Here is a 27,233-nt window from a genome sequence, read left to right on the forward strand (position 1 = left end):
TGTAATCATCATAAAAGAATTCCACTTGGATACTCTCAGAAGTCTTATCATTGCCACTAGCTTCTGTTCTAGTATTCACTTCAGATACCTTTACAGCTGCGACTTCATTTTCATCGTCAGGCTGTTCAGGATATGAGCGTCTACTGAGAGCATCAGCTACTTGATTGTTACAACCTTTTCTATACTTAATCTCAAAATTGTAATGCTGCAAGTCCATTGCCCATCTTGTAAGTTTACCTGTATTTGCCTTCTGGTTCATAAGATATGTCAATGCTTTGTGATCAGTATATATAGTGAATTTGCCAGTAGCAAGATAAGTGTTAAATGTTTTTACACCTTGAACTACTGCATAACACTCTTTTTCAGTTGTATTCCAAACCTGTTCAGTTTTGGATAAACTTTTACCACCAAAAGCAATGACACGCTCTTTTCTCTGACTGTCTAATTGACCTAGAACAAAACCAATAGCTGAATTTGAAGCATCACAAGTCAGCATAAAGGGTTTATTCATGTCAGGGTAAGCCAGGACAGGAGGTGTTAATAAAGCTTGTTTTAAATTGTCAAAAGCTACTTGACATTCCCTATTCCATTTAAAACTTCTTTCTCTTTCCTTCTTTAACAACCCATTTAAAGGAGTGGCAATCTTAGAATATGAATCAACAAAGCGTCGATAATAATTGCACATTCCCAAAAATGAGCGGACCTGTTTTTGTCTTGTAGGGACAGGAAAAGTACTAATAGCTTTTGTCTTTTCAGGATCCACCTTAATACCTTCTTTTGAAATGATGTGCCCTAAGTATTTCACCTCTTTTGCTGCAAACACACATTTGCTTGGTTTCAATGTGAGATTTGCATCACGAAGACGAGTGAAAACTTGTTCTAGATGCGAAAGATGCTCTTCAAAACTCCTACTAAATACCAAAATATCATCCACATAAACTAAGACAAATTGCCAATTGAGACCACGTAAAACATTAGACATGAGCTGTTGAAAACTTATAGGAGCGTTTTTAAGACCAAAAGGCATTCTGAGAAATTCAAAGACACCATTGCGAGTTATGAAAGCAGATTTATGTCTTGTTTCCTCATCCATCTCGACTTGCCAAAATCCACTGTGAAGGTCGAGACAACTCAGAATTTGAGGCTGCACCTCACCAATCGTGTCAAATACGTTTTCTAGCCGTGGAATTGGAAAGGACGAATTTTTTGTTTGAAGGTTCAATTTTCTAAAGTCCACACAAAATCTGTACTGCTGAGGCTGACCCGGTGCAGTTTTCTTTTTCACTAATATAACAGGTGAATGATACTCACTGGTTGATTCTTTAATGATGTTGTTTTTCTTCATTTCTACCAAATGCTTTTCTGTTTCTTTGTGCATATGAGGAGACTGGTTATAGAATCCCATTTTGACTGGTCTAGAATCCCTAAAAGTTTCAATTCTGTGCTTGTACCTATTAGTAAAACCTAATTTCCCTATTTTTCATAATTTTAAATCGTTCAGCTGTTAAATCTGGCTTTTGCTCTTCTGTGTAGGTATATAGTTTCTTAAGTTGTCTGAAAGATCTGTTAGGCATTTGCCATTTATGACTAGATTTATGATTGTATTCAATGTGTGAGGATTCTTCGTCAATTTCATTTGTTTTGTCGATTAAAGATTCCGTTCTTTGTAATCCTGCAGGAAATATTTGGGATTGACTTCGACCAGAAGCTGAGGCGATATCAAGGGAGGAATGTCTGCCCGAATTACCCACAATCCCAAGTGACGTATTCCGGCCAGATCTATTTACAGCTGATTTTGGTTGTCTGATTGTTGTTGGGATGGCAGTGAAAGGTCTTGGTCTGTTTAAATTCCTTTTGCGTGGATTTGTTATAACGGAGTTTCTGGCAATAACTCCTTTTTTAAAATGTTCACCACCATAGTATAGAATTGAATTCCCAGGTCCAAAATCAAGAACACAATTAGCTGGAACAGCTTGAAGTATCTTCTTTGGAACTAATATATCCGGTGGAGGCGGGGGTTTGAGCAAGCGTTTTCTTTCTCTTCTAAAATTGTCTAGGTCAAAATCTATTGTTTTCTCTGAAATCCTTTTTAATGATTCAAATGTTTTTGTTTTTTCACGATTGTATTCCATTAGATATTTGCTTGATTGGTCGTCATAACGACATATAACCCCGAATCTTAGTCTTTCTGCCATTTCATTGGCTGCTTGAACTGGTACACTATATTCGCGACTGGTAAATTTTTGTGCTGCATTTTCCATCGTGGTCCCTGAAATTATAAGATTAATTTTATTTAAAAAAAAGTATACCTTTTTGTTAAATAATCTTAAGAATGTTTGGTAAGATTAACTTTTATTGCATATCTCGATTATCTCGCGTCCGGTTTGGTAAAACTAATGCTCATTATTAAAGAGAAAGATGTCAGTTTGACTGTGCAGCACTAGGAGACGTTTGAACATTTCTCATTAAAAATTGAACGGTATGATATGTTTTCTGCAGACATATCTCAGTGGTCCCATAAACCTTATGGTGCGAAAAAATGCATATATACATTTAGAAAAATCCGGAAGAATACTGCACAAGAAGAAAACATATAACAGGTATCATTATCATATACACAGAGAAGTAAGGTCAATGCTTTTACTTCATCATAAGAAAATGCCTGTACCAAGTCAGGAATATGATTGTTGTTGTCCATTCCGATCGTTTGTGCTTTTTTTATTTGGCATTTTTGCCCGTTGATTAAGGACTTTCTGTCTAATTTTCCTCGGAGTTCAGTATTTTTGTATATCTAGATTTTACGCTTTAAGTTATTGACAAAGTTTACATTTTAAATGAAGATGAGTACTGACATCATAGAAGAGTCAAGTAGGTTTTTAAAGTCCACCCTAAACCTCCAGAAAATGATAATAATTATAAAAACTTACAACTTGAAGCTAAAAATCAACTTTATTTACATCCGCTGATAACCGTGCAAACCATTAAAATTGGCGTCTTACAAACTATTTTGAACGAAATATTGAATTAAGGATAAATTAAGTTATAAAAGTATTTTTGGATAATATGATACAAATGCTTATAGTATTTCTAAACAGGTGTATCAATATTTTGATGGATAAAATGACGACTTTAAACTTAAGACTAACAATAAAGTTAAATGTATTTGTTTTATTTTGACGACCCCAGGTACAAAGGGTTGTTTAAATAAATAACAAACGTATTTTTGAAACTATCATCAATTACATTAAATCTTAATTTGTTATTTAGACACTGAATATTGACAGCCTATGAGTACAATAAAAAATTGGTCGCCGAGTATACGGAAATCAGGGGATATGACCATGCAAAGAAGTATAGCCTTGCATAAGTTTTACTCATAGGTTAAAAATCGGGAAGAGAAAATAGAATATCGTAGATTTTTTTCAAGATTGCAAAAACACAGAAACGCAAGAATAGTTAAACGGACATAATGTTTATAATTGCATTTGAACTTTAGTGGATAGTTGTCTCATTGGCAATCATTTACGTTTTCTTATTTTTATACTGTAATACTGCTCTAAATATAAAGGTGTCACAGTATAATGCATACAAAAATTTGCATTGATAATATACGAAACCCATTATTTTAACTTGTTCATCAGCCGATGATGTGGTATCATTGCCAATGAGACAACTATCCACCAGAGTTCAAATGCAGTAAATGTAAGCATGTATGTGCAACTGTACGGCCTTCAACAATGAGAAAATCCTATAGCATGCGTATAGTCTGCTATACAAATCCCCGACAAACAAACGGAAAAAGGTCTTAAGGTCGCTCGAGCCTATTCGAAGTTTCAATCAGAAGTGCCGTATATTTTGTTATTTTATTCTTTACAAAAAGTGAAGCTAATTGGTCGACAAAAATTGGGGATCACGGACCATTTAAGCTCAAAATTGTACTTTTAAAAAGGTATGTAAAACGGACCATTTTTCAATGAAATAATAGGGAAAATAGAGGTGTTGACATATTTTTATGGGAATATAAAAAAAAAAAAAAAAACTGTAATATAAAAAGCTGAAATATAGCTTCAAAGAATGAGCAAATAAAAATCATGGGTCACCGATAAGGAAAAATATTTTTTATACATTAAAACCCAAATTTTGGCGGGAAAATGGTAAAAATGGGTGAAATGTCATTTTGAGCCTTTAACAGACACACATAATAACGAAAATATTCTTTTAGTGACATGACTACCATGATTTAACATTTCTAATCAATCAAAATATTTTAAAATAAAATATCAAATTTACGACAAATACTGTTCGTGTGTATTGTAATTCATGCATGAAATTATGTGCAGTCGAATAGTCCCGATCCACCTTAAAGATCAATATTGGTGTTAATCATCTTGATTCTAAAACAATAATTTTGCAAACACATGTCATCAAAAGTTGAGGAAAATGGTATTCTTATTTTTCTGTTTTGAAATTTCAGAAGGCTTTTAAAATGACTATTTGTTGGAAGTATTTGAAAGATAAATTTTATACGTGTTAAAGCTTGATTCCGAACGAACGTTAAAAGTCAGAGACAATGAAACATTCTATTCGAAGATAAATTGGTATTATTGGTGGGTTAGAAAATATGCAGGTGACTAATTTGTGAAGTAAACTCCACCTACTGTTTTTCCAAAATTTAGGAACTTTTTAAAGAGGAAACTCATTCGGTTTTTAGTAATTAAGATCCCTGTTTCTTCAAAGGAAGATTGCATATATGTTTAGTTTTGCACATGTTTCATAGCAATGTTTTCGGATTTTCCTCCCTATTTTTCAGACGTTTGTTTGAGGTTGTTCTCCATTGAATACTCGCAATTGGTTGAAACCTAACCATGCAAGACTGGTCCATCTTTCGTTTGATTACGAATTATCATGTTTTTCAAAACTATTTCAATTGTATGAAAGACTGAATTAAACAAACTGTGCTGTATTATCAAGACACTACCAAACAGATATACCACGTAAGTTTTGAATGTAAATAAAACATGACAGAATTTACAGAGAAAGGGACGTGGATTGACACTTTATTAAAATATTGATCATAGATTATCATTTAAACTGATGATCAGATCAGTAGATTAAATATAGGTAGTTATTCAGGACCTCCTTTACCCTTTTAATCTTAGGTATTATTTGAACAACTTCAAATAGATTTTCCTTTCAAATGACAAATAAAATAAAAAGGTTACTTGATTAAAACAACGGAATAATGCAAACAAATGAACACACTTGATCGAATATTTTAAATTACTTTGTTATCTTATAATAAGCAATTTAAGGAAAAGTGACAATCATTTCTGTTTAAAAAAATGTGTATCGAACAAAAAGAGATGAAAATGATCCACTCATTTGCGAATAATCCACATTTTTCTTGTAAATTAAATTTCTCGACCGATTTTTATACTTCTGTTATATATTGCTCGACCACGATAGTCATCCCCAGTGGCGGATGCAGGAATTTTCGAAAGGGGGGGGGGGCTAGCCCAGGGCAAAGGGGGGGTGCAAAACATATGTCCCGATTGTCCCGATTCAAATGCATTGATCGGCCAAAATAAAGGGGGGGTGCGTACCCCCGGAACCCCCCCCCCCCCTCTGGATCCGCCACTGATCCCTATATAAAAAGGGGGTGCCCCCTAAATTCTCTCAGCGGTAGTAAATGTTACATGAATTGGTAGGTGCCTTTGCTGCGATGGTTGAATGCAGCTAAAGTTTTTCGATTGAATATCTCTAGAAAGCATGGCCAAATGAACAGGTCATTACGTTTCTGTAAAAACTTCTCAGATTGGTTAATATCGCTAAATGAATTAAATCAGATAGGAGAAATAGTATTATTGTCAGTTTTAACTTCGTAGTAGTCGACTGGACTGATAATACGAAACCAATGAACTAATATTACAATGGACCATGTCGAAAATATGTTGAGATATCAATTCACCGTTTGAATCATGATACATGACAGAAATATTCATTCTGCGGTATGTAATGATTGGTGTAAGGTTTCTGTCTGTCCGTGTAAGAGGCAGTCTTCATTTTTTATATAAAAAAAATATCTATCAAAATGCTTTTCGTGAAAATCAACATAGCGCTACAGTATAACTTAGATACCAGGAAATTTCTTGTGTACTGATCACGGTCAATCAACTTTTAATTTGACAACCAATTTTTGGAGATTGAAAGAAAGTCCCAATTTGAAAATTCGTAAACTATAGTTCTACTGACATCACTTTGACATATTTGTTTTTAATATAACAAAGTTGTTATTTAGGGCAAGATTTTGTTCTCATAGCAAATAACTGAATAAAATTGTTGCAATAACAATCCCTAACATGGAGTTCTTGCTCAAAGTTATTTTTGTGAGAGTCAATAGCATGGTTCTGTTTGCCCCGAAATTTGAGCACTACTATATATGAGTACTTCCAGTCTAAATTAGTCAATATTTTATTTAATATGTTGGTGGTTTTTTTACTTTAATAAGAGATATTGTAAATTTTGGTATTTTCCCTCAGAATTCTTCTTTCAGTTCTATGTAGTGTCTAAAAACATGGAAAATCTAATAAAATGGCAAAAAGTGAGAAGTAATTTATGGTAACAAAATTGTTAAAAGTAACAAACTTCCCAAACCGACTTACCTTGAAGGAGACATTTTGAAATTCATCATTTTGCACAATAACAACATTTAGCTACGAAGTAGTTACAAAAGATAACTTATTAGTATCTAACTTTATTTGAAGTACATTTATTATCTAATGTAAACATTTTAGGTGTTAACAGGGTGCTTTTAAGAGATTTTATTCGCTTAGTTAGAATTTTACAAAAATCCACTGTCGAATCGGTTATATCTCAAAGTTCTAAGTGATTTAAAATTCTTTGAACTGTCAGATTGTTGTCTTACAGATTACAATAGTGAACCAGTAAAGATTTCAGGCATGTCTTGTCTAGGTAGTTCTTGAGAGCTAAAGAGTGGCCATATGACTATTTTCGAATAAATTATAGTTTAAAATGCGTACTTCATGTCAGCTGGACTTTATTGCTACCTCCAAGGTGCTAATCGGTTCGTTTCACATACTTCGTTTATACATGTAATATTCCATGTTTGATACGATATTACTAAATTTTCGAAATAAAATTGAGAAAGGAAATGGGGAATGTGTCAAAGCGACATTGAAGACCCATTGGTGGCCTTCGACTGTTGTCTGCTCTATGGTCGGGTTGTTGTCGCGAGAAACTCCCGCACCCGAAGGCGTCCTTCAGCTGGCCCCTTAAAAAATATGTATACTAGTTCAGTGATTATGGTCGTCATACTAAACTCCGAATTATACACAAGAAACTAAAATTAAAAAATCATACAAGACTAACAAAGGCCAGAGGCTCCTGACTTGGGACAGACGCAAAATCGAAAGCCTGAATTTAATTAATTAAACATCATAATTTGATGGCAAATTTACGTGACATGGTTATTTCATTGAATTGTAACTTTAAGACAGGTGCGGAAGCCTTAATCGTGTGAACCATAATCGTGTGTACCTTAATCTTAAGTACAAGCGCTTCAATTTCAAATTGGCTTCGGTCAACGCTTATCCCCCCCTCAAAAATAACACTAAGAGGCATGCAATGCTTAAATGTTTTCCACTATCCAAAATTCATTCTATATCAGTAAAAACTAATAAGAGTATTGTATCCTAAGTAAATATACAAAGATGCCTGTAATTTTATCAAACATATCACCCTTCTATTTTAGTACGCAAGACTCGTATTCCGTCTACACAAGACCACAAGACAAACCAGTGGGGCTCACATCAACATAGTTGGAAGGTCAAATTAATGACAAAGGTGAAGAGCATCGAAACAAATAAAATTGTTACAAGTTTGGTTAAAGTCGTCTTTGCTAGAATGTTAAAGAACGTTAGTGTTTGGCATGAACTTTACATTCACAACCATTAAACTCCAGCATCAATTACATTCGTGTCAAAACTATTGAATATCAGGATGGTGATAATCTCTGGGATATCAGTGACTGTAAAAAAGAGGCGAAGGATACCATAAAGACATTCAAACCCATAAGTCGAAAGAAAACTGGCAACGCCATTGCAATAAAAAAAAACACAGATAAACAGACAACGTTACACAAAACTCAACATAGAAAACCAAGGACTGAGCAACACAACCCCACCAAAAACTGGGGGAGATCTCATATGCCGGTAGTATAAGCAGATCTTACTCCACATGTAGCACCCGTCGTGTTGCTCAAGTATAGTATGTAAATCACCAAAAATATAATGCAAAACAAGGCCTACCAATTATACGCATAGACCCCAATAAAACAAACAACCAATTGTATAATTTTTATTATAAGTATAAGGTACTAAGTATAAGTCATTATACTGTCTTATAAAGTTCATTATCTGATAAGAGAAACACAAAGAGATCAGTCTCTGTGCGTCTCGTTTTCACAGTACGACTAAACAAGAGGCTGTTCTCTGGAACTGATTAAAAACTGTACATTAGGCTCCCGCGAAACCAAGCTCGATGGTTATAATTTTCGGATGATTGAAACAAGTTTAATCTTTCAAGAGGAGGAAATAACGGAAATTAATACCAATCAGGGTCTCGCTGATTTTCAATTAGATACTAAATTAATAACAGTTGTGAAACCCATATATAAATTTCCCTTCGAACGTAAAATATAATATGATATAGCTTCGCTCTTTAAAATAATTCACTAAATAAAAGAATGACGAGAATATTAAATTGATTGATTGTTGTTTTGTTAACACCCAGTGGCTATTATTTTATGCATACTCAGGATGAAAATAATTCAATTCATAATTAATATGATAGGAAAATACTACGAAGTCATTTTGAAAACTTGAAAACTTGAAAATAATGAATTGGGACAGTAAATAAGGTCCCTATTTACACGTCATGGCTGCTTATTCATGGATCCAACACAGACAAACTGACACTTTTCTTTTGCATGGGTGTCATGCAGGATCAGAGAAGTCCAAGTGACCATCTGAGTCTCGACACATTTGGTTTAAAAAGATTTTTCACTTACTAATCTCTCATGATGTATATTTTATATAGATTTGTATATCATAATGACTAAACTAAATAGCATGCCGTGTGTACACGAACTCATGTACCAAAAAGAGAAGAAAGTTAAGCAAAAAAGGAAGAAAACATATACTCACGAAAATATACTTGCAGTTAAGGAGCAATATTATAGACAATTTCTGTTACTGTAATTTCATGTCAAACATTGGTTAAAAAACTTGCAAGATAATTAAGAAAAATAACAAAACTTACAAAAATAATTATACTGATTTAAATCTTTAACGTGCGTTTCAGTTTTCTATTGACATTTGAAACAACAAAAAAGAATTTTAAACTATTCTTTTTCATACATTTTATTGGAAGTCCTTTGAAAATAACTATTTCCAATCGTAGGGTATATATGTCTTTACCTTGTGTAATAGATTTAACCATACAATATTGAAGTATGATTAATTTGAGATTTGACTTTATTACATAAAATTAGACATCTAATTCTTAATTCATTTTCAAATCGAAAAAAAAAATGAATTTTACGATACAAATCTTTTTAATTAATTTATTTTGATTTTTGATACATATAACATCTCACGAACAAAGTTTACTTAGTATATAAATTGTAATATATCGAGCTGCATTCTAAATTAGAACACTCGCACGAAGGTCTATCAACAAAAGAAACTGTGACAAGAGAAAAAAAATATACAGAAACACCAAAACCTCCTTTACCTCCTAGCTAGGTTCATAAAGGGGTACACATTTTAGTGACTCGTCATTTTCCCTTATTAATTCTAAAAAGTGCCTTTAGCAGGAAAGCGATGCAAAAAACTGTATTACAGTAAAAGTGAATTACAAATGAATACTTATAACAAGAGGAGATTTTATATCACGATTAAAACCATGCCTATTACATAATATATATTTGTAATCAGATTTGTCGACAGACTGTTTAAATAAAAGAATACTATCTTTTTGATGTTATTTAGATTATTACATGTTTAAGATCAAGTTATGAGTGCATTGCTGCCAACACGCAGGTTTAACTGTTCAATTATTCGAGATGTTTGAAAATATTATTAATTCGTATATTTAAACAAATTTCATTCGTTTAGGGATAGTCACATGTTAAACTATATTTTCGAAGGTAGAGAGAAAACGGCGGATAGCAAAACGCATATTGACCTTCAAAAAGCATATTGCACGGTTATTTTTAGAATATCTAAAAACCAATATACTTTGTGACGTCATGTAATGAATTTCAGGATATTGTTTAACGTTTTGAAACACATGATATCTATGATCGATTATTTGACGAAAAAAATCTTCAAATACATAAGATGTAAAAAAAAAAAAAAAAGTAAATGAAATAGCAACTAATATGTTGTTATTGTCAAGGAGATAATGTAATATCTATAAAATTTCAACAAACCTAAATGACGATTTTGACACAAATATGGTCAGAAATTAATAATATAACAAATATAGCCTTTGTATGAGGTCAATACAGGATATATCGACCCAAAGAAGTATATCGACCTCGGACTTCGTCCTCAGTCAATATACTTCTTTCAGGTCAATATATCCTTGTATCGACCTCATACAAAGGCTATATTTGTATACTATTGTACAGATGATACGCGTATTCGATTGTACAGCTTCGTGCCCACTTTGCCTGTAACGTATTTAATATCCCAAGTTTTAAATGTCAATTGACTGTGTTTTGACGATTTATCCTCGTCTTTCATTACTAAAAGAATATTAGAAAATCATATTTATCAGAATTTTGCTTTAAATTCTGCTTTACTCCTCATTGTCAACTTTATATTGAGTCTTTATGATAAAGATTCTAACTACAAGTATCACAAGCACTTTATTCATGTAAATGAGATCAAGGTCATATATAGACATGTACACCTTATAATCGTTTCATTCACAACACATAGTTAACCTATTGCCTACAGTGGCCGACTTAATCATGTAAAGTAAACATTGACCAATGAGCCATGAAAATGAGGTCAAGGTCAGATCACCCTGCCAGGATGATATGTATACCTTACAATCATTTCATTCAACAAATATAGTTGATCTATTGTATATGGAACCTGAAAACAGTCAGGACCAAACTACAAAACGTTAACAATTACCAGTAAACAATGTAAATAAGGTCAAGGTCAGATCCTAACTGCAAGAAAAACATTCATACACCACAGTTGACTTATTGCTTATAGATTCTGAGCGCAAACCAAACACAAAAAACATAATAATGACCAATATACCATGCAAATTAGGTCAAAAGTGTTCTTTGTTACATATTTGTTTGTTTTTAAAGTCATTGAGATTATAACACACTGCCGGTTGACTACTGTATCCCTATTTTTGACATGTTTATCCATTTTGTCTGTTTGTTTTGTTCACACATCGTTGTTAATATAATTTGATGCACCTATCATACAAGTGAGAGGTTTAGCTAGCTATACAATAGGTTTAATCCACCATTTTCTACATATGAAATGCTTGTACCTAGTCAGGATTATGACAGTTGTTGTCCATTTGTTTGGTGTGTTTGTGCTTTTGATTTTGTTATTTGATTAGAGACTTTTTGTTTTGAGTTTTTCTCGGAGTTCAGTATTTTTGCGATTTCACTTTTTTTAGATCATACCTGCCAGGCAGACATGTACATCTTGTAACTTTTAACCTTGATCACTCATCCATGAAATGAAGTAAAGGTCAACTCTGTATAACAAACGTCCAAACATGTAGACCTTGCAACTATCCTATATACCAAATATAAGTATCCGTCACTCATTAAAATTGGGAATTTATATGACAAATATAATCTATACATTTTTTTAGTAGTCACTGAGAATGAGGTCAAGAACAATCGACATATCACAAAGGGAACTGCCTAACAAAAGGCATCTATATAAAAGGTATGAATTATGTATATTTTCTACCTTTTGAAATATTTCAGCTTAATGCAAATAGTTTAAGTGTCACCAGATAAGCATACCCATGGTTAACATTGTGCAACTTTTATCGAAGGTCGGACCATCAGTTTCCTAATACTGTCAGCATTAAATGTTTTGAATATGATATTCAACTTAGTAAAAACAATAACTATCAGGAAGGAGGAGATGCACGACTGGAAAAATGAAAATGGGACTTTATAATGGAACTCTGCCATACAACACAGTTCAATACACACAGTATATGCAAACTGTCTAAGAGATTCAAATCTTCAAAACTATTAAAATTCTTGGCTGAGTGTCTGATTGGCAGAAAAAAAACTTTATAACAGATATCATAAGGATCATTCAGACCTAGTTTGGAAGAAATTTGTCCAGTTATTTCAATGGTTTCAGAGAAGACATTGATTACTATACAATATAAATAGTAAATGTGATCATGTCCTTAAAAGAAAAGAAAAACACACATAAACATATACATTTATATAAAAAGACACTTTACTAAAATTCATTTTTAACACTACATTTAAAGTGATCCCTGAGAAATACAAAACAGGAAAATAATCAAATAAAATACTGTAAACTTTCACCATATAAAACATTGTTGTGGTTTTTATTTATCATATTAAGGAGGTTGACCTAGGTTAAGGGAAATAACTCTTAAAATCATCAGTACGTTTGTGTCAACCATTTTCAAAAATATATTCTAAGCTTCTAGGTTACATAGATTATTTTCAATCTGTTTCGTGTAAATGCTTAAAATATACATTGATGAACTTGACTTTTACAAACGTTAAACTGATTTAAAGAGTTATCTCCCTGAACCAAGGTCTACCCCCTTAAATCATATCAGATATGTTGTGATCTTCCTGGTTTAACTGTCATCAGAAAAGTTCAAAGTCAACAGAATGACAGATTAATACATAGTGACCACAATGGCCATGCCAGTAAATAGTAGTTTTGATTACTTTTAATCATACAAAGATGTAAAAATTATTTTCCTGAATTGCCCATGTGACACATTTAATGCTGATTAGTATTATATTAATCATATAATAATTATATGAATTTATTCATTTTATAATGATTAATAATTTTTACATTGGTTGGCATTGAATATTGTGATTTTCCAATCAAATAAAAACTGACAATTTCACATGTTTTAAAAAATAATCCTGTAACTTCACTTCTGCGAGGCAATAATGTTGCATCAATATGAAAGTAAAAATACAAAGATAAAAGATATCTTTCCTTGCAGTGTCTATTTTATATGCTTTAAAGGCAATGTAATAAAATGAATGACTAATCAAAGAATTAAAATAAACGAATATTCCAAATGAATATGCAAACAAATTGCACTCAAACAAACCATATAACAAGAAGTTATTGTACATTTTGCACTATTAGGCAAACTAAAATTAATTGGTAGATTTTCATCCAAATTTTTGAAAAAAATGGGGCAGGTGGGAGGATTTTATATTTAAATTTTTATTTCTCATGAAACCCTCTTGTGAAGTTTTGTTCATATATATGCAAGTATAATAATAAGCTTATATCATGTATATACATGTATATGAAATCGTACATAATTTTTCAAATCTTAAATAAAAATCTCTGATTGGCAACCTTTTTTGTCTCCATAAAACGAAACAAATATGCATTTGTATGCAACAAAAGAATTACGAGTACAGAATATAATGAAAACTCAAATAGTTTTGAAAAAAAATAGGATTGGGACGTGCTTTTACGATTCTTCTTAAAGATACAAATACTATTTAATTAATATGTAAAACATGAACTTAACAAAAAGAGAAGAAGTTGTTAAATGATTCTATTGAGAGAAATTGCACAGAAGGTGTTTGCTGTATGTCAAAAAAAAAAAAAAAAAATAGCCATGAGTAATCTAAGTGTATGTTTGCCGAATTTTTTAACTCATGCAATATACTGTCATAAATCAAACAAGTTCGTGCTTGTGTCAATTTATTTAATCCAGTTATGTTTATGTACCAATGTTTTTCACAATTTTTGTTCTTTGGATATAATTCACAGTCCAAGATTCATGCCACAAAGCAATTTTATCAATAAAAAATCACCGGTTTTCTAATCACAGAAATTTGTGTCATGCCGCGATTTGCCCTCTTTAGAAAGTAAAGTAAAGTAAAGTAATCTTTATTTAAAGTCGGGTTCCATATATACACAATAACAAAGAACATGAGCTCTTAACACAGCGTTTTACTTGTAACCCGATTATTTCATGCCCTTCTCGTAATCATTCTCTATTCTCGGTAAATGATTTTGTTATGAAGAGCTGCAGAATCATTTAAAATTACTCAAAGAAATACGAAAATCGAAATTTGAAACAAAAGGTTTTTGAAGGAAACAAATTTTTTTGACAGTTACCGGAAACGGAAATGAACAAAATCCGGAAATTGTAAATTTCTAAAAATAAAAAAAATAAGGGCGGGATGATTTCAGAGGGGTGGGTGGGGATGAAAATCTATCAATTAATTTTAATTGGCCTTATGTCCTGTATATATACAATTTTTGAAAATAATCTATCAGTGATTTGTTAGTTTAAAAAAATTTATACAAATGATCTTCATGTCTCCTTATTTTTAATTCATACATCATAGTGTTAAATGTGATTTTTAAAAGATAGGTCTATGTACTTGTTTTATAGTTAATGAATAAAATCAGTCAAAATGCATTTTTCCCAATATGTTATAGTTTGATGTTGCAAAAAGAAAAAAATTGACACTAGCAGCGACATTATCTCCCCTGTAACTGTAACATATGCCACTTCAATAGTTCAATAGTTCAGTAAATAAACAATTTGTCCAGAAATAAAATATTGTCAGAACATGGCCTCATAAGATCATGGATGGGAATAACTACATGTATGTTTAATAGTGAGCAGGATATGTTCAGTTCTTTATAATAGTTGGTTTAAAAAAAACAATTTTATCTAGAAATAATTATTTTCAATTCACTTTAGGAATGTTTCAATATTCATGAATCATGCATATGATATATACCGTCTAGAACTGTTTTAATACCAAAACTGGAATCTACACTTACTTTTTTTCAACATTACAGTATAATTTACATTACATGTACATGTATGTTTCATTATGATATGTCATTTTGATTTGCCAACAGCAATCTCTTGTAATTCTGAAACTAACCTTCATTTCAAAATGAAATGTATTTATTATGACACAAGCTCCCTTGATAAAGTGTACAGGTAAAGAAAGAAAAAACTTGATAGAAATCCTGTTTTCATGAACCGTAAATAAAATAGTTAAAAAAAAAAAAAGTTTTGAAAACTTCTTATAAATAGTAATTTTATTGGGTTGTAATTTAACTTGTAAAAGTGGTTACAATGTGCACATTTTTAGAATGAAGCAATCCACGCTTCATACAAAATGTGCTTCGGTCAAGGCTTTTTCACCCCAATAAATTTACCAAAAGAAGCATTCAATTATTTTATACAAAATAAAATCATTTAAAAACAGAAGAATGTGATATAATTAAGTAAATTGTACTGAATAAACATGTCCTGTATAATATATATCAACACTTTTGCATGCTCTTGTTAAAAGTCCACCACAAAATCGCATATACATTTGTAAAAATTAAAATTTTTGCGGTCAGTCGTATAAAACATACAAGTAGCTTTAAAAATGCTTTTTGTTAAGATTTCTCAATATCACAGTCATAATTAAATACATTGTAGTAATTGTACATCTATTGTGTTTTAAAGTGTTTATCAAACTTAAAGTGTTATTTTCTCGAATCTCAACAATCAATTAAATTGATTGTTGAGATTCTTTTCATATAATATAATACTGATAAAAATTTTCTTGTTGAAAAAGTAAAAACAGAGAATATATAAAAAAAAAAATGATAAACATATTTTGATGAACACATAATTAAGTAAATGACTAGATGAATTTCTTGATTGTAAAAAATACTTCTTTTCATCTTTAATTTTGAAGTATTTGAAAAATTCTGCCTACAAAACAAATATATATGTATAAAACTATGATATATTTCTTTTAATTTTCTTTAAAAAAAGTCATTTGAACTATTATTACACTTCCTTCTATAAATTCTACTTAAATCAAAGTTGCATCAAAGCTTAACAATTTCTTTCACGTTTTCTGTATCACAAGAGTTATCTTTCCTGATAAACCAATGTCCCCAAGCTTTTGCTCTTGAAATTTTGTTCTGGTTACCATTCACCCAGTTATTATTGACTACATAAGGATCTGATGCTGTCCTTGTTTTATTGGGAAATGAATACCATTTACCGTCTGAAAATTCTGTAAGTGGCAAAGTTTTACATTTCAAACCATCCACTCTTCGTTTGACTAAATCTGATAGATATATTTGGTCATTTTCACCTTCAGAAATACCTCTTCCAGGTGGTAAATTCCTTATCCTCTGTTCTAATTTTGTTAGTTTATTATTCAGTTCATTCCACAGATATTTTGTTGCACGAGTAGGAAACATGTATATAAAACCGCCTGCCACTATACCAGGTCTATTAGAAACAGGGTTTACCAAAATGTCAAAACCTATGTTCTTTGCTAATGTTGGGACTGGATTTTTTATCCACAAACAATCAACTTCAAACAAGAATATCTCTATATTATTCTGCAACATTTTCAACAATATTTGTGTTCGTCTGATCATAAGTCTTACATAGCCAGCATGGCTATAGGTTTGATCTCCTTTTGATGACATCCCTGAAATAGCGACCACTTTGACGTCTGGCCATAATGTATTCAGATGGTCTTTGGACTCACTATCAGTTGTAATTAATAAAACCTGAAATACATTTAAGAAGTTAAAAAAAGATCACCAAAATAAAAAGTTGACAGTTGATTTTTTATGCATTAGTTTATGAATAAACAAGACAACTTTACTCTTCCTCGCATTACGTGTCAATAAAATTATGAAAGATATATGTAACGGTTCAATAAAGATTCAAAAATAAATCTATAGATATAGGAAGATGTGGTGTGAGTGCCAATGAGACAACTCTCCATACAAATAACAATTTAAAAAGTAAACCATTATAGGTTAAAGTACGGCCTTCAACACTGAGCCTTGGCTCACACCGAACAACAAGCTATAAAGGGCCCCAAAATTACTAGTGTAAAACCATTCAAACGGGAAAACCAACGGTCTAATCTATATAAACAAAACGAGAAACTAGAAACACGTATATATTACATAAACAAACAACAACTACTGACTTAGGACAGGTGCAAACATTTGCAGCGGGATTAAACGTTTTAATGGATCCAAACCTTCTCCCTTTTTCTGAAACAATAGCATAACATCACAACAAAGAAAAACATACGATAAAATATCAATTGGCAGACTTAACTCAATCAAAAAATAACATAGATAGAAAACGTGCTAACTAAATAAAACCTTTATACATATATTCAATATTCTGGATACTGTATATATTTATGTCCAGAGTTTTAAATTCAAATATTGTATTTTCTGTCAAACTTATAGTCAGAATCAAAAATAATCCACCACATAAATAAAACAAATTAAGGATCAATCAACCTAAAAATCATGCATGTGAATAGGGAAATTATTTTCTATATCATGTTCAGAATGCAAAATTACCTACAAATTCATATTATTGACATTTGCAAAAGAGATCTAAAGATTATATGGAATGCATTTTGAAATTTCATAGAAGGGAGACAATCGACCACTTTCGAGTTCATCCGTCACTGGAAAAAACTCCTCAATTATGCACGCCTTTATGACGTCATTAACCAGATAGAGGGGATCGCCTATATCCCTGCACTATTAGCGTTCATCAAGCGTCTAACTGATCGTCATTGTGCAGGATAAACTAGAAATAATGTTTGCTTTGTAAGTACTTAAGCACATTTAACCCCCTTATGACAGCAGTGCTGATTGTTAATCATGAGAATTTAATTTGCCAATTAATTCGTGTAATAATTTTAGCACTATATAGTTTTCAAACCACTCGCTCAACATTGGAACAGAAGTGACAATGCCCGCAACTGCACAAATGTTCACTAAAACCAGAGTTTTTGACGGAATTGCATCAAACTCGAAAGTTGTCTATTCCATAATAAGTAATTTTGCATTTCTTTCATGTCTTTGCATCAATTTCATTGATAGTTTGAAAAAAAAACCAATTATATAATTCACCATATGCACCCAGCAAGTAGACAAATTTCAAAATGAAAAAATCATTGAGCTTTCTTCATGTGAATCACTCATCTTGAAAATTGCATGATTGTTATAAAGATTGATACTTGAAAAGAACACTACAAAATTAAAAAAAAATATCACCCTTGCAAAATTGGGTATTGCAAAAGAAATTCTAGTAATCTAGACCTAGAACAAGTCTCATGGAACTAAATGGATACAAACATTTAATTTGTTAAAATGTATTCTACTGAGTCAAAGTTCATCATTGCAAAGTGTAAACAAATAAAACTTTAAATGAAACATGTAAAAAGCCAAAGCATTATGAGATAATAAGATTAAGAATATCAAGTAATAACAAATGTTCATAAACTACACAGTCAGCCTTTGATACATTGCTATAATTCATATCAGTTGCTCCTTAGACTAAAGACTTCAAGTTCTTGCTTTGCAGTTAAAATAACTAGAAGGTACATTAATAAAAAGTAAAGCTGATACATGTATATTTAAACCAGGATTTGTATGGTAAGAGAGTCTTACAACACAAATCCTTGATTTAATCTACATACAGTGTTTATATAACCTGTGTTATCTGACACACTAGGGGACCAGACAAAAATGTCAGATTAAGCAGGGTGTCAGAATACTCAGGTGTTGGATGAGGCAGGTTACACTGTATATATAAGTTCTATGAAAGCAAAAATGTGTATCTTGAAATGTATTAATGAAAACATTGAAGCAGAAAAACATAAATGTTCATACATGTACTGTATGCAACTAAAACAATGAAAAATTAGGTAAACATTTAAATCCCAATAAAACTAGTGCTAAGTACTTACTCAGATGGAAAAGCTTCAAATGGAAACATCTTTTTTTTCAGAGTAGTTTTATTTGCAAGTACAAAATGTACTATGTACAAGTCCATAGAGACAATTCACTCACAATACATCATATAATTTTGTTATCAATAAGTCATCCTAGAGCTTATAATTAAATAGTTGTAAATCTCTACATAGAATTTATAATATAAGAAAGACCAAATAGAGGTGATGAGAAACAAAAATGATAATGATTTTAGACATACATGTAATGAATCTTTCTTTAATCATTTAATATCAATATGAAACCAAACCAATGAAAGATTATTTCACCTTTTGTTCATGTCAGGGCCTTTTATAGTTTTGCTCTAATTTAAAGCAGTGACAAGTCCTGTAGTCTGTTGGACTATGGTTGATATGTGTATCATTGGCAGTCATATGACATCAACCAGTATTTTATGGTGAAATAAAATTGTGAATATATATTGAATTTGAATCTACAAACAACTGCACCAGTCCATTCTAAATATTCCATAAAATTCACAACTGATTTTTCAAAGAGTTTTCCAATGCATTCCTTAAAATGTAAAGCACATGTCATTGAATAATCAATTATAAAATACACAGCTTGCTTGTAACATACAGCTCATCTATAATCTGTTTATATTACAATATATGCAATATTAAAAAAAGATTTCCATAGATTGCCCCTTTAGTCTAGATATGCTCTTTTAAACTATGAAAAACCAGATGCTCCGCGAAGGGGCAGCTTTATACGACTGCAGAGGTTGAACCCTGAAGGTTGGGGCAAGTATTGACACAACATTCAAGCTGGAGACAGCTCTGAATTTGGATTGTGATTAAATAGTTGACACAGCATAGATTTCTGACACAGAATGAATGTGGTCTAATGAACTTAAAATTATGTTTTTGCTTTTGAACAATTCACTAGTATGCTGTTGAATATTAATCCTCTCAAAAAAAAAATATTTGATGAAAATTTCCTTTTAATTTCTAAAATCTGAAATAAGAAAAATTGAAACCCCCCCCTTCTCCCATTTTTTTTCACCTCCCCCTTTTCCTTTATTCCAAAAATGATCTCAATTTAAGTTTCTAATGGATTTTGCAACAATAACTACTCATTTAAATACATCATTTAAATACATCATAAAATATAAAATATCATACAGTCATGGTTAAAATTAATATATATTGATAGTAACTTCTAAAAAAATAAATGGAGAATGTGTTCAAAGGGACACAGATGATGCCCCCGCTAGCATATAACGTTATAAAGGGACATAACTCAAGAACTGTAAAAGTGAAGCTGGCAAAAATTGAACTTAAACTGAGTTTAGAGGTAATAAGCAATATACATGTATATGTTACAGGGAATTTGTAAAATCAGGGATTTTGTAAAATCACTGGACTAATCAGTGGTTGTGTAAAATCACTAACAGTTTCAGTGGTTTTGTAAAATCCCTGAAATTGTTAGGGATTTTACAAAATCACTGAAAATAGAGCTAGGGATTTTGTAAAATCCCTGATTACAATAAAGTATAACATGCTATTAGAAATGTGTTTTTCTTAATATAAAGATAAACCAAATGAATGATCACTAATGATTTAGAAATATATTTGTTTAATAAACACTATGTCATGTATGTCTGAGCTAGAACTTGTGTATAATGATAATGACTAAAAGGCATATAAACGGGTATTTAAACCACTCTGAATTTGCTTATTTTTGCAAGACAAGTTTGGGTGACATCCCTACCACTATAAGCTATTGATATGTGAATTTTCTTAACTATGCTGTACATGTCTTCAAGACATACATAATATTTTTAAAACATCTTCATCTGATGAATATCGTTTTTTAACAATTTTTTCAAATCTTCACATTGAAGAACATCATACCTTCATTTATCAACAAAATATTTACTTTATTTGGATTAAAAGAGTTGAGAAATTTTAGAAACTTATTCAAAGTTATACCACTTTGTGATAGAATACATGTGTCTGATAAATGACCAAAGTAGGTAAAACTTTGTTTATTTTTGCTTGGTTAGATTAACCTATTCATAAACATGCAAGTACAAAACAAAGTATTATTACCAATATTTTCTGTTGTCTTTTTTTTATTATTATTTTGTGAATATAAATGTTATTTTGTAGGCAGCAAATTAATAAAACAACATTTATTTGCTTTTTATATATCAAATTTCATGCAGCAATAGGATGCTCTTGATCTGATATGCATGTAATATTTGCCACTGGACCACATACCCTAACCCACTCAATTTCTTATACCTTACATATGTGGGTTTTTTTCTCTAATGACAGCAATCAACCTACTGTTCAGTTTTTATATTTGATTTAAAAAAAATGATATAATTGGTTTTATTTTCTACAGTAATTATACAGAAAAACTATAATAAACAGTAACTTTCTTTCAAACACGGTAGTGATAAGAGCTTGTTTTGTCTTCTTTCTGTGGCTCATTGACAAAATATTCCAAAATGCTCTTGATTTCAAGACATTTGTGCCTGAGCCATTGTTCTACAGTAAATGTATCTGACTTGTTTTGTGCATGAAAACCGCTCACTTAATATTAAAATAAAGACTAGATTAACTTCAAACTTATTTCATATTGAAGTTGAACACTCAAGTGTTACTGTTGTAGTCTTTTTTCACAGAAATTCTTAAAAAAATGAATGAATGTATTTTACAAATTCCCTGAATTTAATCAGTGAATCTGTGAAAAAGATCTTAATTATTCAGGGATTTTGTAAAATCATTAGTCAAAATCAGGGATTTTATAAAATCACTAATCAGTTCAGTGGTTTTACAAATTCCCTGAAATTTCAGTGATTTTACAAAATCACTGATTTCACAAATTCCCTGTAACACATACACATTTCATTAAATTTAGTTAAGACAAACTATAGTTAAGAGAACAGAAACTAAAAAAATCTTCAATTTTTCCACTTGTAAAGGGGCATAACCCTAGAATGGCAATCAAAGTGCTTGTAATCACTGAATGGTACAGATTGCTTTAATTTATCAGTTGGTAGTATAAAAGTGAATATTGCATTGTATATTGTACATTTTTTTGTATATAGCATTGAGTTAAGTTGATTCAAATACTTTTCTGGACAAGGAAAGATAACTCCAATTTTCAAAGTAGATTTCATAAAGCATTGGTTTTAGGTAATTCAACAACCATTCTGGACAAAGAAAGATAACTCCAATTTATTGTCTTGAAACTACAAAAATGCGTTTTTGGCCCCTTTTTTCCTACATGTAGACTGTTTGACCCATGACCCTTAAAATATATCCCAACCTTCTACTTATGGTATTAAACATTATAATTTCAGAACAATTGAAATACTTATACACAACTTATTGTCCTGACACTAGATAATGCTTGTTTTGGGCACCTTTGGGCCCCTTATTCCTAAACCTTAGGGACCATAACCCCCAAAATCAATCCCAAGCTTCCCTTTGTGGTTATAAACATTGTGTAAAAATTTTATAGATTTCTATTTACTTATACTAAAGTTATTATCTGGAAACCACACGTCTTCGGACGCCGCTGACGCCGCCGAAGATTACAGTCGTATCAAACTAAATAGACATGATATTATATAACAGTTGACACACTTTTACTACAACCAATTCCATGCTGTGCTTCATAATAATTCAATCAAAATGGCGAATTTTTGGCAAGTTATCATTTCTATGATTTCTAAGTCTACAAAGTCATCATAGATGTTGTAATAACTATTCCATTCAACATGTGTTTTTAATAAAGTGTGATAATATTATGTAAATAATGACTACCTGCTTATGAATATTCATGTCTTTAGTGTTACATAGCCAGCTGTAGGTAAAGGGGAGGTAAGCATTGTTGATCAGTGTAACTAACAGGGGCTTTTTGTGTTTCATACTTTTAACAACATCTAGTATTTTAGCTATGTCTTCTTTCTCTTCTGTGGGTTTATAAGAACCAGATGATTCTAATTTTGTATTCAGGTTTTCAGATTTTTTTGGCAAATAATAAGGTCTTGGTGGTGGCACGATATACTGTTTAGTCTTCAATACTGGATCATTCCAAAAGAGACACAGCAATAGAATAATAACAGTGGAGAATGACACCATCCACAGTGCAGTATGCTTGGAAAAGGTCATATTTGATCATCAGTGCATTACATCTCTGAAAAGTATAAAATAAAAATGATCAAACATGTAAAGAAATATAAACACATCAAAAAATGACTTACTTTAAACATTGTTAAAGAAAATTGAAATTATTTCACGTATTTAGCTAGATTTCAAAAGATTTGATCTGAAGTCAATTACTACACAAATAACATTCAACATTATTACCAGTTTTGCAGCATTAGATGTGCATTTCAACAATTGATGTCTTGTACATTTGTAAGTGATGCATGATGTAAAATAAAATGTATTTAAAAATTCAAATAACTGTACTATTAATTTTAGTATTAAAAAAAAAAAAAAAAAAAGAGCTGATTATACCAAATGAATACTACTGTATCTCAGAATATATGTACACTGTACATATAAAAACTAAAAAAAATGTTTGACCAATTGCTTCTCAAATGTCTGCATGTCAACATGGTAAACAATGGTAAATATATCATATATATAATTAGAGACAGTCAGATGTTAACTATATTTGAATATACATTGTACCCTGCTTTGTATTAAATCCTCACTCTTCGTTTTGATTTTCATTTGCTAAATATTTTATTTGCAAGTTGCAAGGCAACAGTCAGAATATCACACTGTCTCGATTTTTTTTTATACTTGCTGTTCACTAACGATAACCAGTCTTTGCTCTTTTGGTAAACTACATTTTAAAATTTCAATTAATATTATATTTAACCAACTTATCCATTTATTCATTATTGGAGCATAATAAACAAGAATAAAAACAAGAATGTGTCCCAAGTACATGAATGCCCCACTCGCACTATCATTTTCCATGTTCAGTGGACCGTGAAATTGGGGTAAACCCTCTAATTTGGCATTAAAATTAAAAAGATCATATCATAGGGAACATGTATACTAAGTTTGAAGTCGATTGGACTTCAACTTCATCAAAAACTACCTTGACTAAAAACTTTAACCTGAAGCGGGACAGACGGACGAACGAACAGACGGACGAAACGAACAGACCAGAAAACATAATGCCCCTCTACTATCGTAGGTGGGGCATAAAAAGTATTAAAAACCATTTCAATATGCCAATGGTTAAATGTAGCAGAATAATATTGTTTACTTCTTTTGGTCTCTGGTGAGAAGTTGTCTCATTGCCAATCATACCACATCTTCATATATACATGTATATGTATATACAGGTACTGTATTAACTCACCCAGTTGATGCTACAATGTACTATATATCATCTGGCTCCTTGATTTTTGGGTAGAAGCTGAACAACTCGGGGTAAACAGAGAACTGTCCATTTTTGTTTTTTCTTTTCTTTCATTTCAAGGTTGACCTACATGTAAACACTGCCACTAGCAGTTTAGTCTTTCATATTCGCACAGTTCATTGGCATTGCCTTAGCCTACAATATGTACATACATGTACAAAAAATGTACATGTACATGATGTATACATGTATATATGATAAAAAAAAGTAGCATAATGTTTTGTCAAAAATATAAATCATATACATTTGTTAATGTACAAAAATGTACAGGAAAAATTCTATGTTCTTCATGTACATGTACATGTAAGTTGTAACATGGTTTGTCTAGCGTTATTTGTTATGTTTATACTTTTAGAACATCAACAATGATCAATTTTAAAAGCTCTGTAGATTCTGTATTGTACATACATGAATGTTGTATGTTTTTTTTACCAACTTCAAAAGTTTAAATACATTTTATCTGATTTTATTTTAATATATATATATATATATATAATACATGTATATTAGAGTTAAGCCAAATAAAAATATATGTGTGGTTCCAGTTACCCTGTATACCTAAATGTAAATACATGTAGTCCAAAAAATTCAAGACTACATTGTATTTTACTTTGTTGTTGTGACTCCATAGTCATGTTAGTAAGGCGTTAAAGCAAAAAAATAAAAGACTTCCAAGACTTTATAATAATTTGGACTTCCTCAATGTACATGTAAATGTACCTATGGTCCTATCCTACTTTTAAGTCTTAATAACCTGATAACAGCCTACCCTAAAGACTTTTATGTCATTTTTTCATTTAGCGCTGTTATCGTGGTTATAGTCAGATTGTATATGAATGTTGCTCCCATCATTTTTCCCATACACCCTATGTTAAAAAAATCCCTATTTACTAGCCGCAGATTGCAACTCTCATCGACATCATGCTTAATATACCTTATTATATTTTTTTGATTTGATATGATCTGAAATTGATCTGAAATGAGACTATTATATTTCTGTCGAACTGTCCCTATAATGCATATATAATATTCCTAATTTACATTTGCTTTTAAAATTTATTGATTTTGCTATTTCCTAATAAAAAAAAAAAAAATCTGGTGCAATATAAATAGACACTGCTTTCTGTCTCTACATTGCACCAAAAAAATGAAATTTATTTCTTTAAAAAATCTTAAAACAAATATGAATATCAACAGTTTTTTCCAAAATGTGTACCTTCACAACTATTAGCTTTTGTTATAGGGTCCAAAATAATCATCCAAAAATCAGAACGAGCCCCGGAAGTTTACATTGAATGTCTAAATGTTGGCTTGTATCGGATATGATACGATTTATTTCGGAATTGACACTACTTTTTACAATTAGTTCTAACCTAAATTAACTTATAAGAATTTTGTATCTGGGCATACAATATGTCTCTGTTGATATTATAAATCAAATTTTAATTTATAGTCGACGCCCGCATCAAATAATGACATAAATGAAGGAATTGGCTATAACGTTAGAAACTTAAAAATATTTTTAGAATGTTCATGATGTTTATCATGAATCATTTTCGGTATTCAGGCTTATTTACGAAAATTTCACCATGTTGAGGAAAAAAATGTACCATACAAATTGGAAGATGTGATATAATTGCCAATGAGACAATTTACACCAGATATCACTGAAACGATAGAAGTAAACTACGATTCAGTAAAGTCACCCGGTATAACGGCATTCCATAAATAATTTAATGAACAAAACCCATACCGCATTGTCAGCTATAAAGGGCCCTGTGTTTTTTAGTTATTATCTGTATTTAGTGTCACGGTCCTTTCCAATAACATAGAGTGAGTGACCCATATTCGCCGCATTATTAGTTCATTGCCACTTACATCGGACATAGGAATATTTGGAATTTTTTATACTAGGTTTCAGAAATTTAACTATTTGAAAAAAAAGATTTGATAAAAAAATTTACTTCAAAAAATTGGTTAATTGTTTTAAAAATGAACGCAAACTCAAGAGGAAATCAAGTTGTTCATGTACCATGGGGACACATTTTCGCCGCAATGTATGATATGACCATCGTCATAATCCTGGTATATTATAAAATCAATTATTAATTTCCATCTTTTTAGTCAAGTACTGGGTACTGGCACACATATTTTACAGAATAAATAGCAAAGCGGCGAAAATGTGTCCATGGCGAATATGGGCCCTCCAGAGTCTATGTTAAATTGAAATATTCTATTTCTCATTATTAATTTGTCTTTTCTATCAGTGTATCATCAACAACACACACACACATACACATAGATGCCGTGTTGAACGAAGTTTTATTGAACACTGTCAGGTTCTTAAAACTATGCGATGCCTATATATAAACATTCAAAGGTGCCATCTATACTCAACTTTTGTAGGATCCAATATTTCAAAGATCCGTTTAGGTATATACAATGGAAGTCTCTATCCTTTCTTTTGTCTATAACTAACACATTTTACTTTTCAACCCAAAAAACACTATTATTTACCATTCCAAACTAAAATACAAATTGGACTATAGGTCCTGCTTCGTTTCATAAAAAAAGAATGGCCAACGTACAGACACCAAATAGAATATCTTGATTTAGGGAGGTACACATCGTACTTGAAATAAAACCCATTCTAATTCAAACAAGACATTCTCTGAAACTGATATT

General features: G+C 31.2%; 2 protein-coding genes across 3 annotated transcripts; both read right to left on the minus strand.

Annotated features, from left to right (window-relative positions):
- Positions 1-1,452: 1,452 nt before the first annotated feature.
- LOC139527671 (uncharacterized) lies at positions 1,453-9,283 on the minus strand. Of its 2 annotated transcripts, none has more exons than XM_071323247.1 (2): positions 9,225-9,283; positions 1,453-2,269 (listed from the first exon to the last, which is right to left on the minus strand). In XM_071323247.1, exon 2 carries the CDS (start codon positions 2,259-2,261, stop codon positions 1,455-1,457), a length of 807 nt encoding a protein of 268 aa, XP_071179348.1. In that variant the 5' UTR covers positions 2,262-2,269; positions 9,225-9,283; the 3' UTR covers positions 1,453-1,454. The 2 variants fall into 2 exon arrangements, with proteins under 2 accessions (XP_071179348.1, XP_071179347.1); XM_071323246.1 differs by lacking the exon at positions 9,225-9,283 and adding an exon at positions 6,663-6,768.
- Positions 9,284-12,518: 3,235 nt separating this feature from the next.
- LOC139527668 (uncharacterized) lies at positions 12,519-25,845 on the minus strand. The gene is made up of 4 exons (XM_071323238.1): positions 25,765-25,845; positions 24,489-24,683; positions 22,928-23,300; positions 12,519-16,883 (listed from the first exon to the last, which is right to left on the minus strand). Exons 3-4 carry the CDS (start codon positions 23,273-23,275, stop codon positions 16,185-16,187), a joined length of 1,047 nt encoding a protein of 348 aa, XP_071179339.1. The 5' UTR covers positions 23,276-23,300; positions 24,489-24,683; positions 25,765-25,845; the 3' UTR covers positions 12,519-16,184.
- Between the last annotated feature and the right edge of the window lie 1,388 nt (positions 25,846-27,233).

Source organism: Mytilus edulis, chromosome 6 (genome assembly GCF_963676685.1).
Source record: "Mytilus edulis chromosome 6, xbMytEdul2.2, whole genome shotgun sequence".
Taxonomy (NCBI): Eukaryota; Metazoa; Mollusca; class Bivalvia; order Mytilida; family Mytilidae; genus Mytilus; species Mytilus edulis.

Coding starts and splice junctions, on each gene's coding strand:
- LOC139527668 (XM_071323238.1), bottom strand. CDS start 23,275: ATGACCTTTTCCAAGCATACTGCACTGTGGATGGTGTCATTCTCCACT. Junction 16,884..22,927: donor ACATGAATATTCATAAGCAG/GTAGTCATTATT, acceptor AATGTATTTCAG/GTTTTATTAATTACAACTGA.
- LOC139527671 (XM_071323247.1), bottom strand. CDS start 2,261: ATGGAAAATGCAGCACAAAAATTTACCAGTCGCGAATATAGTGTACCA.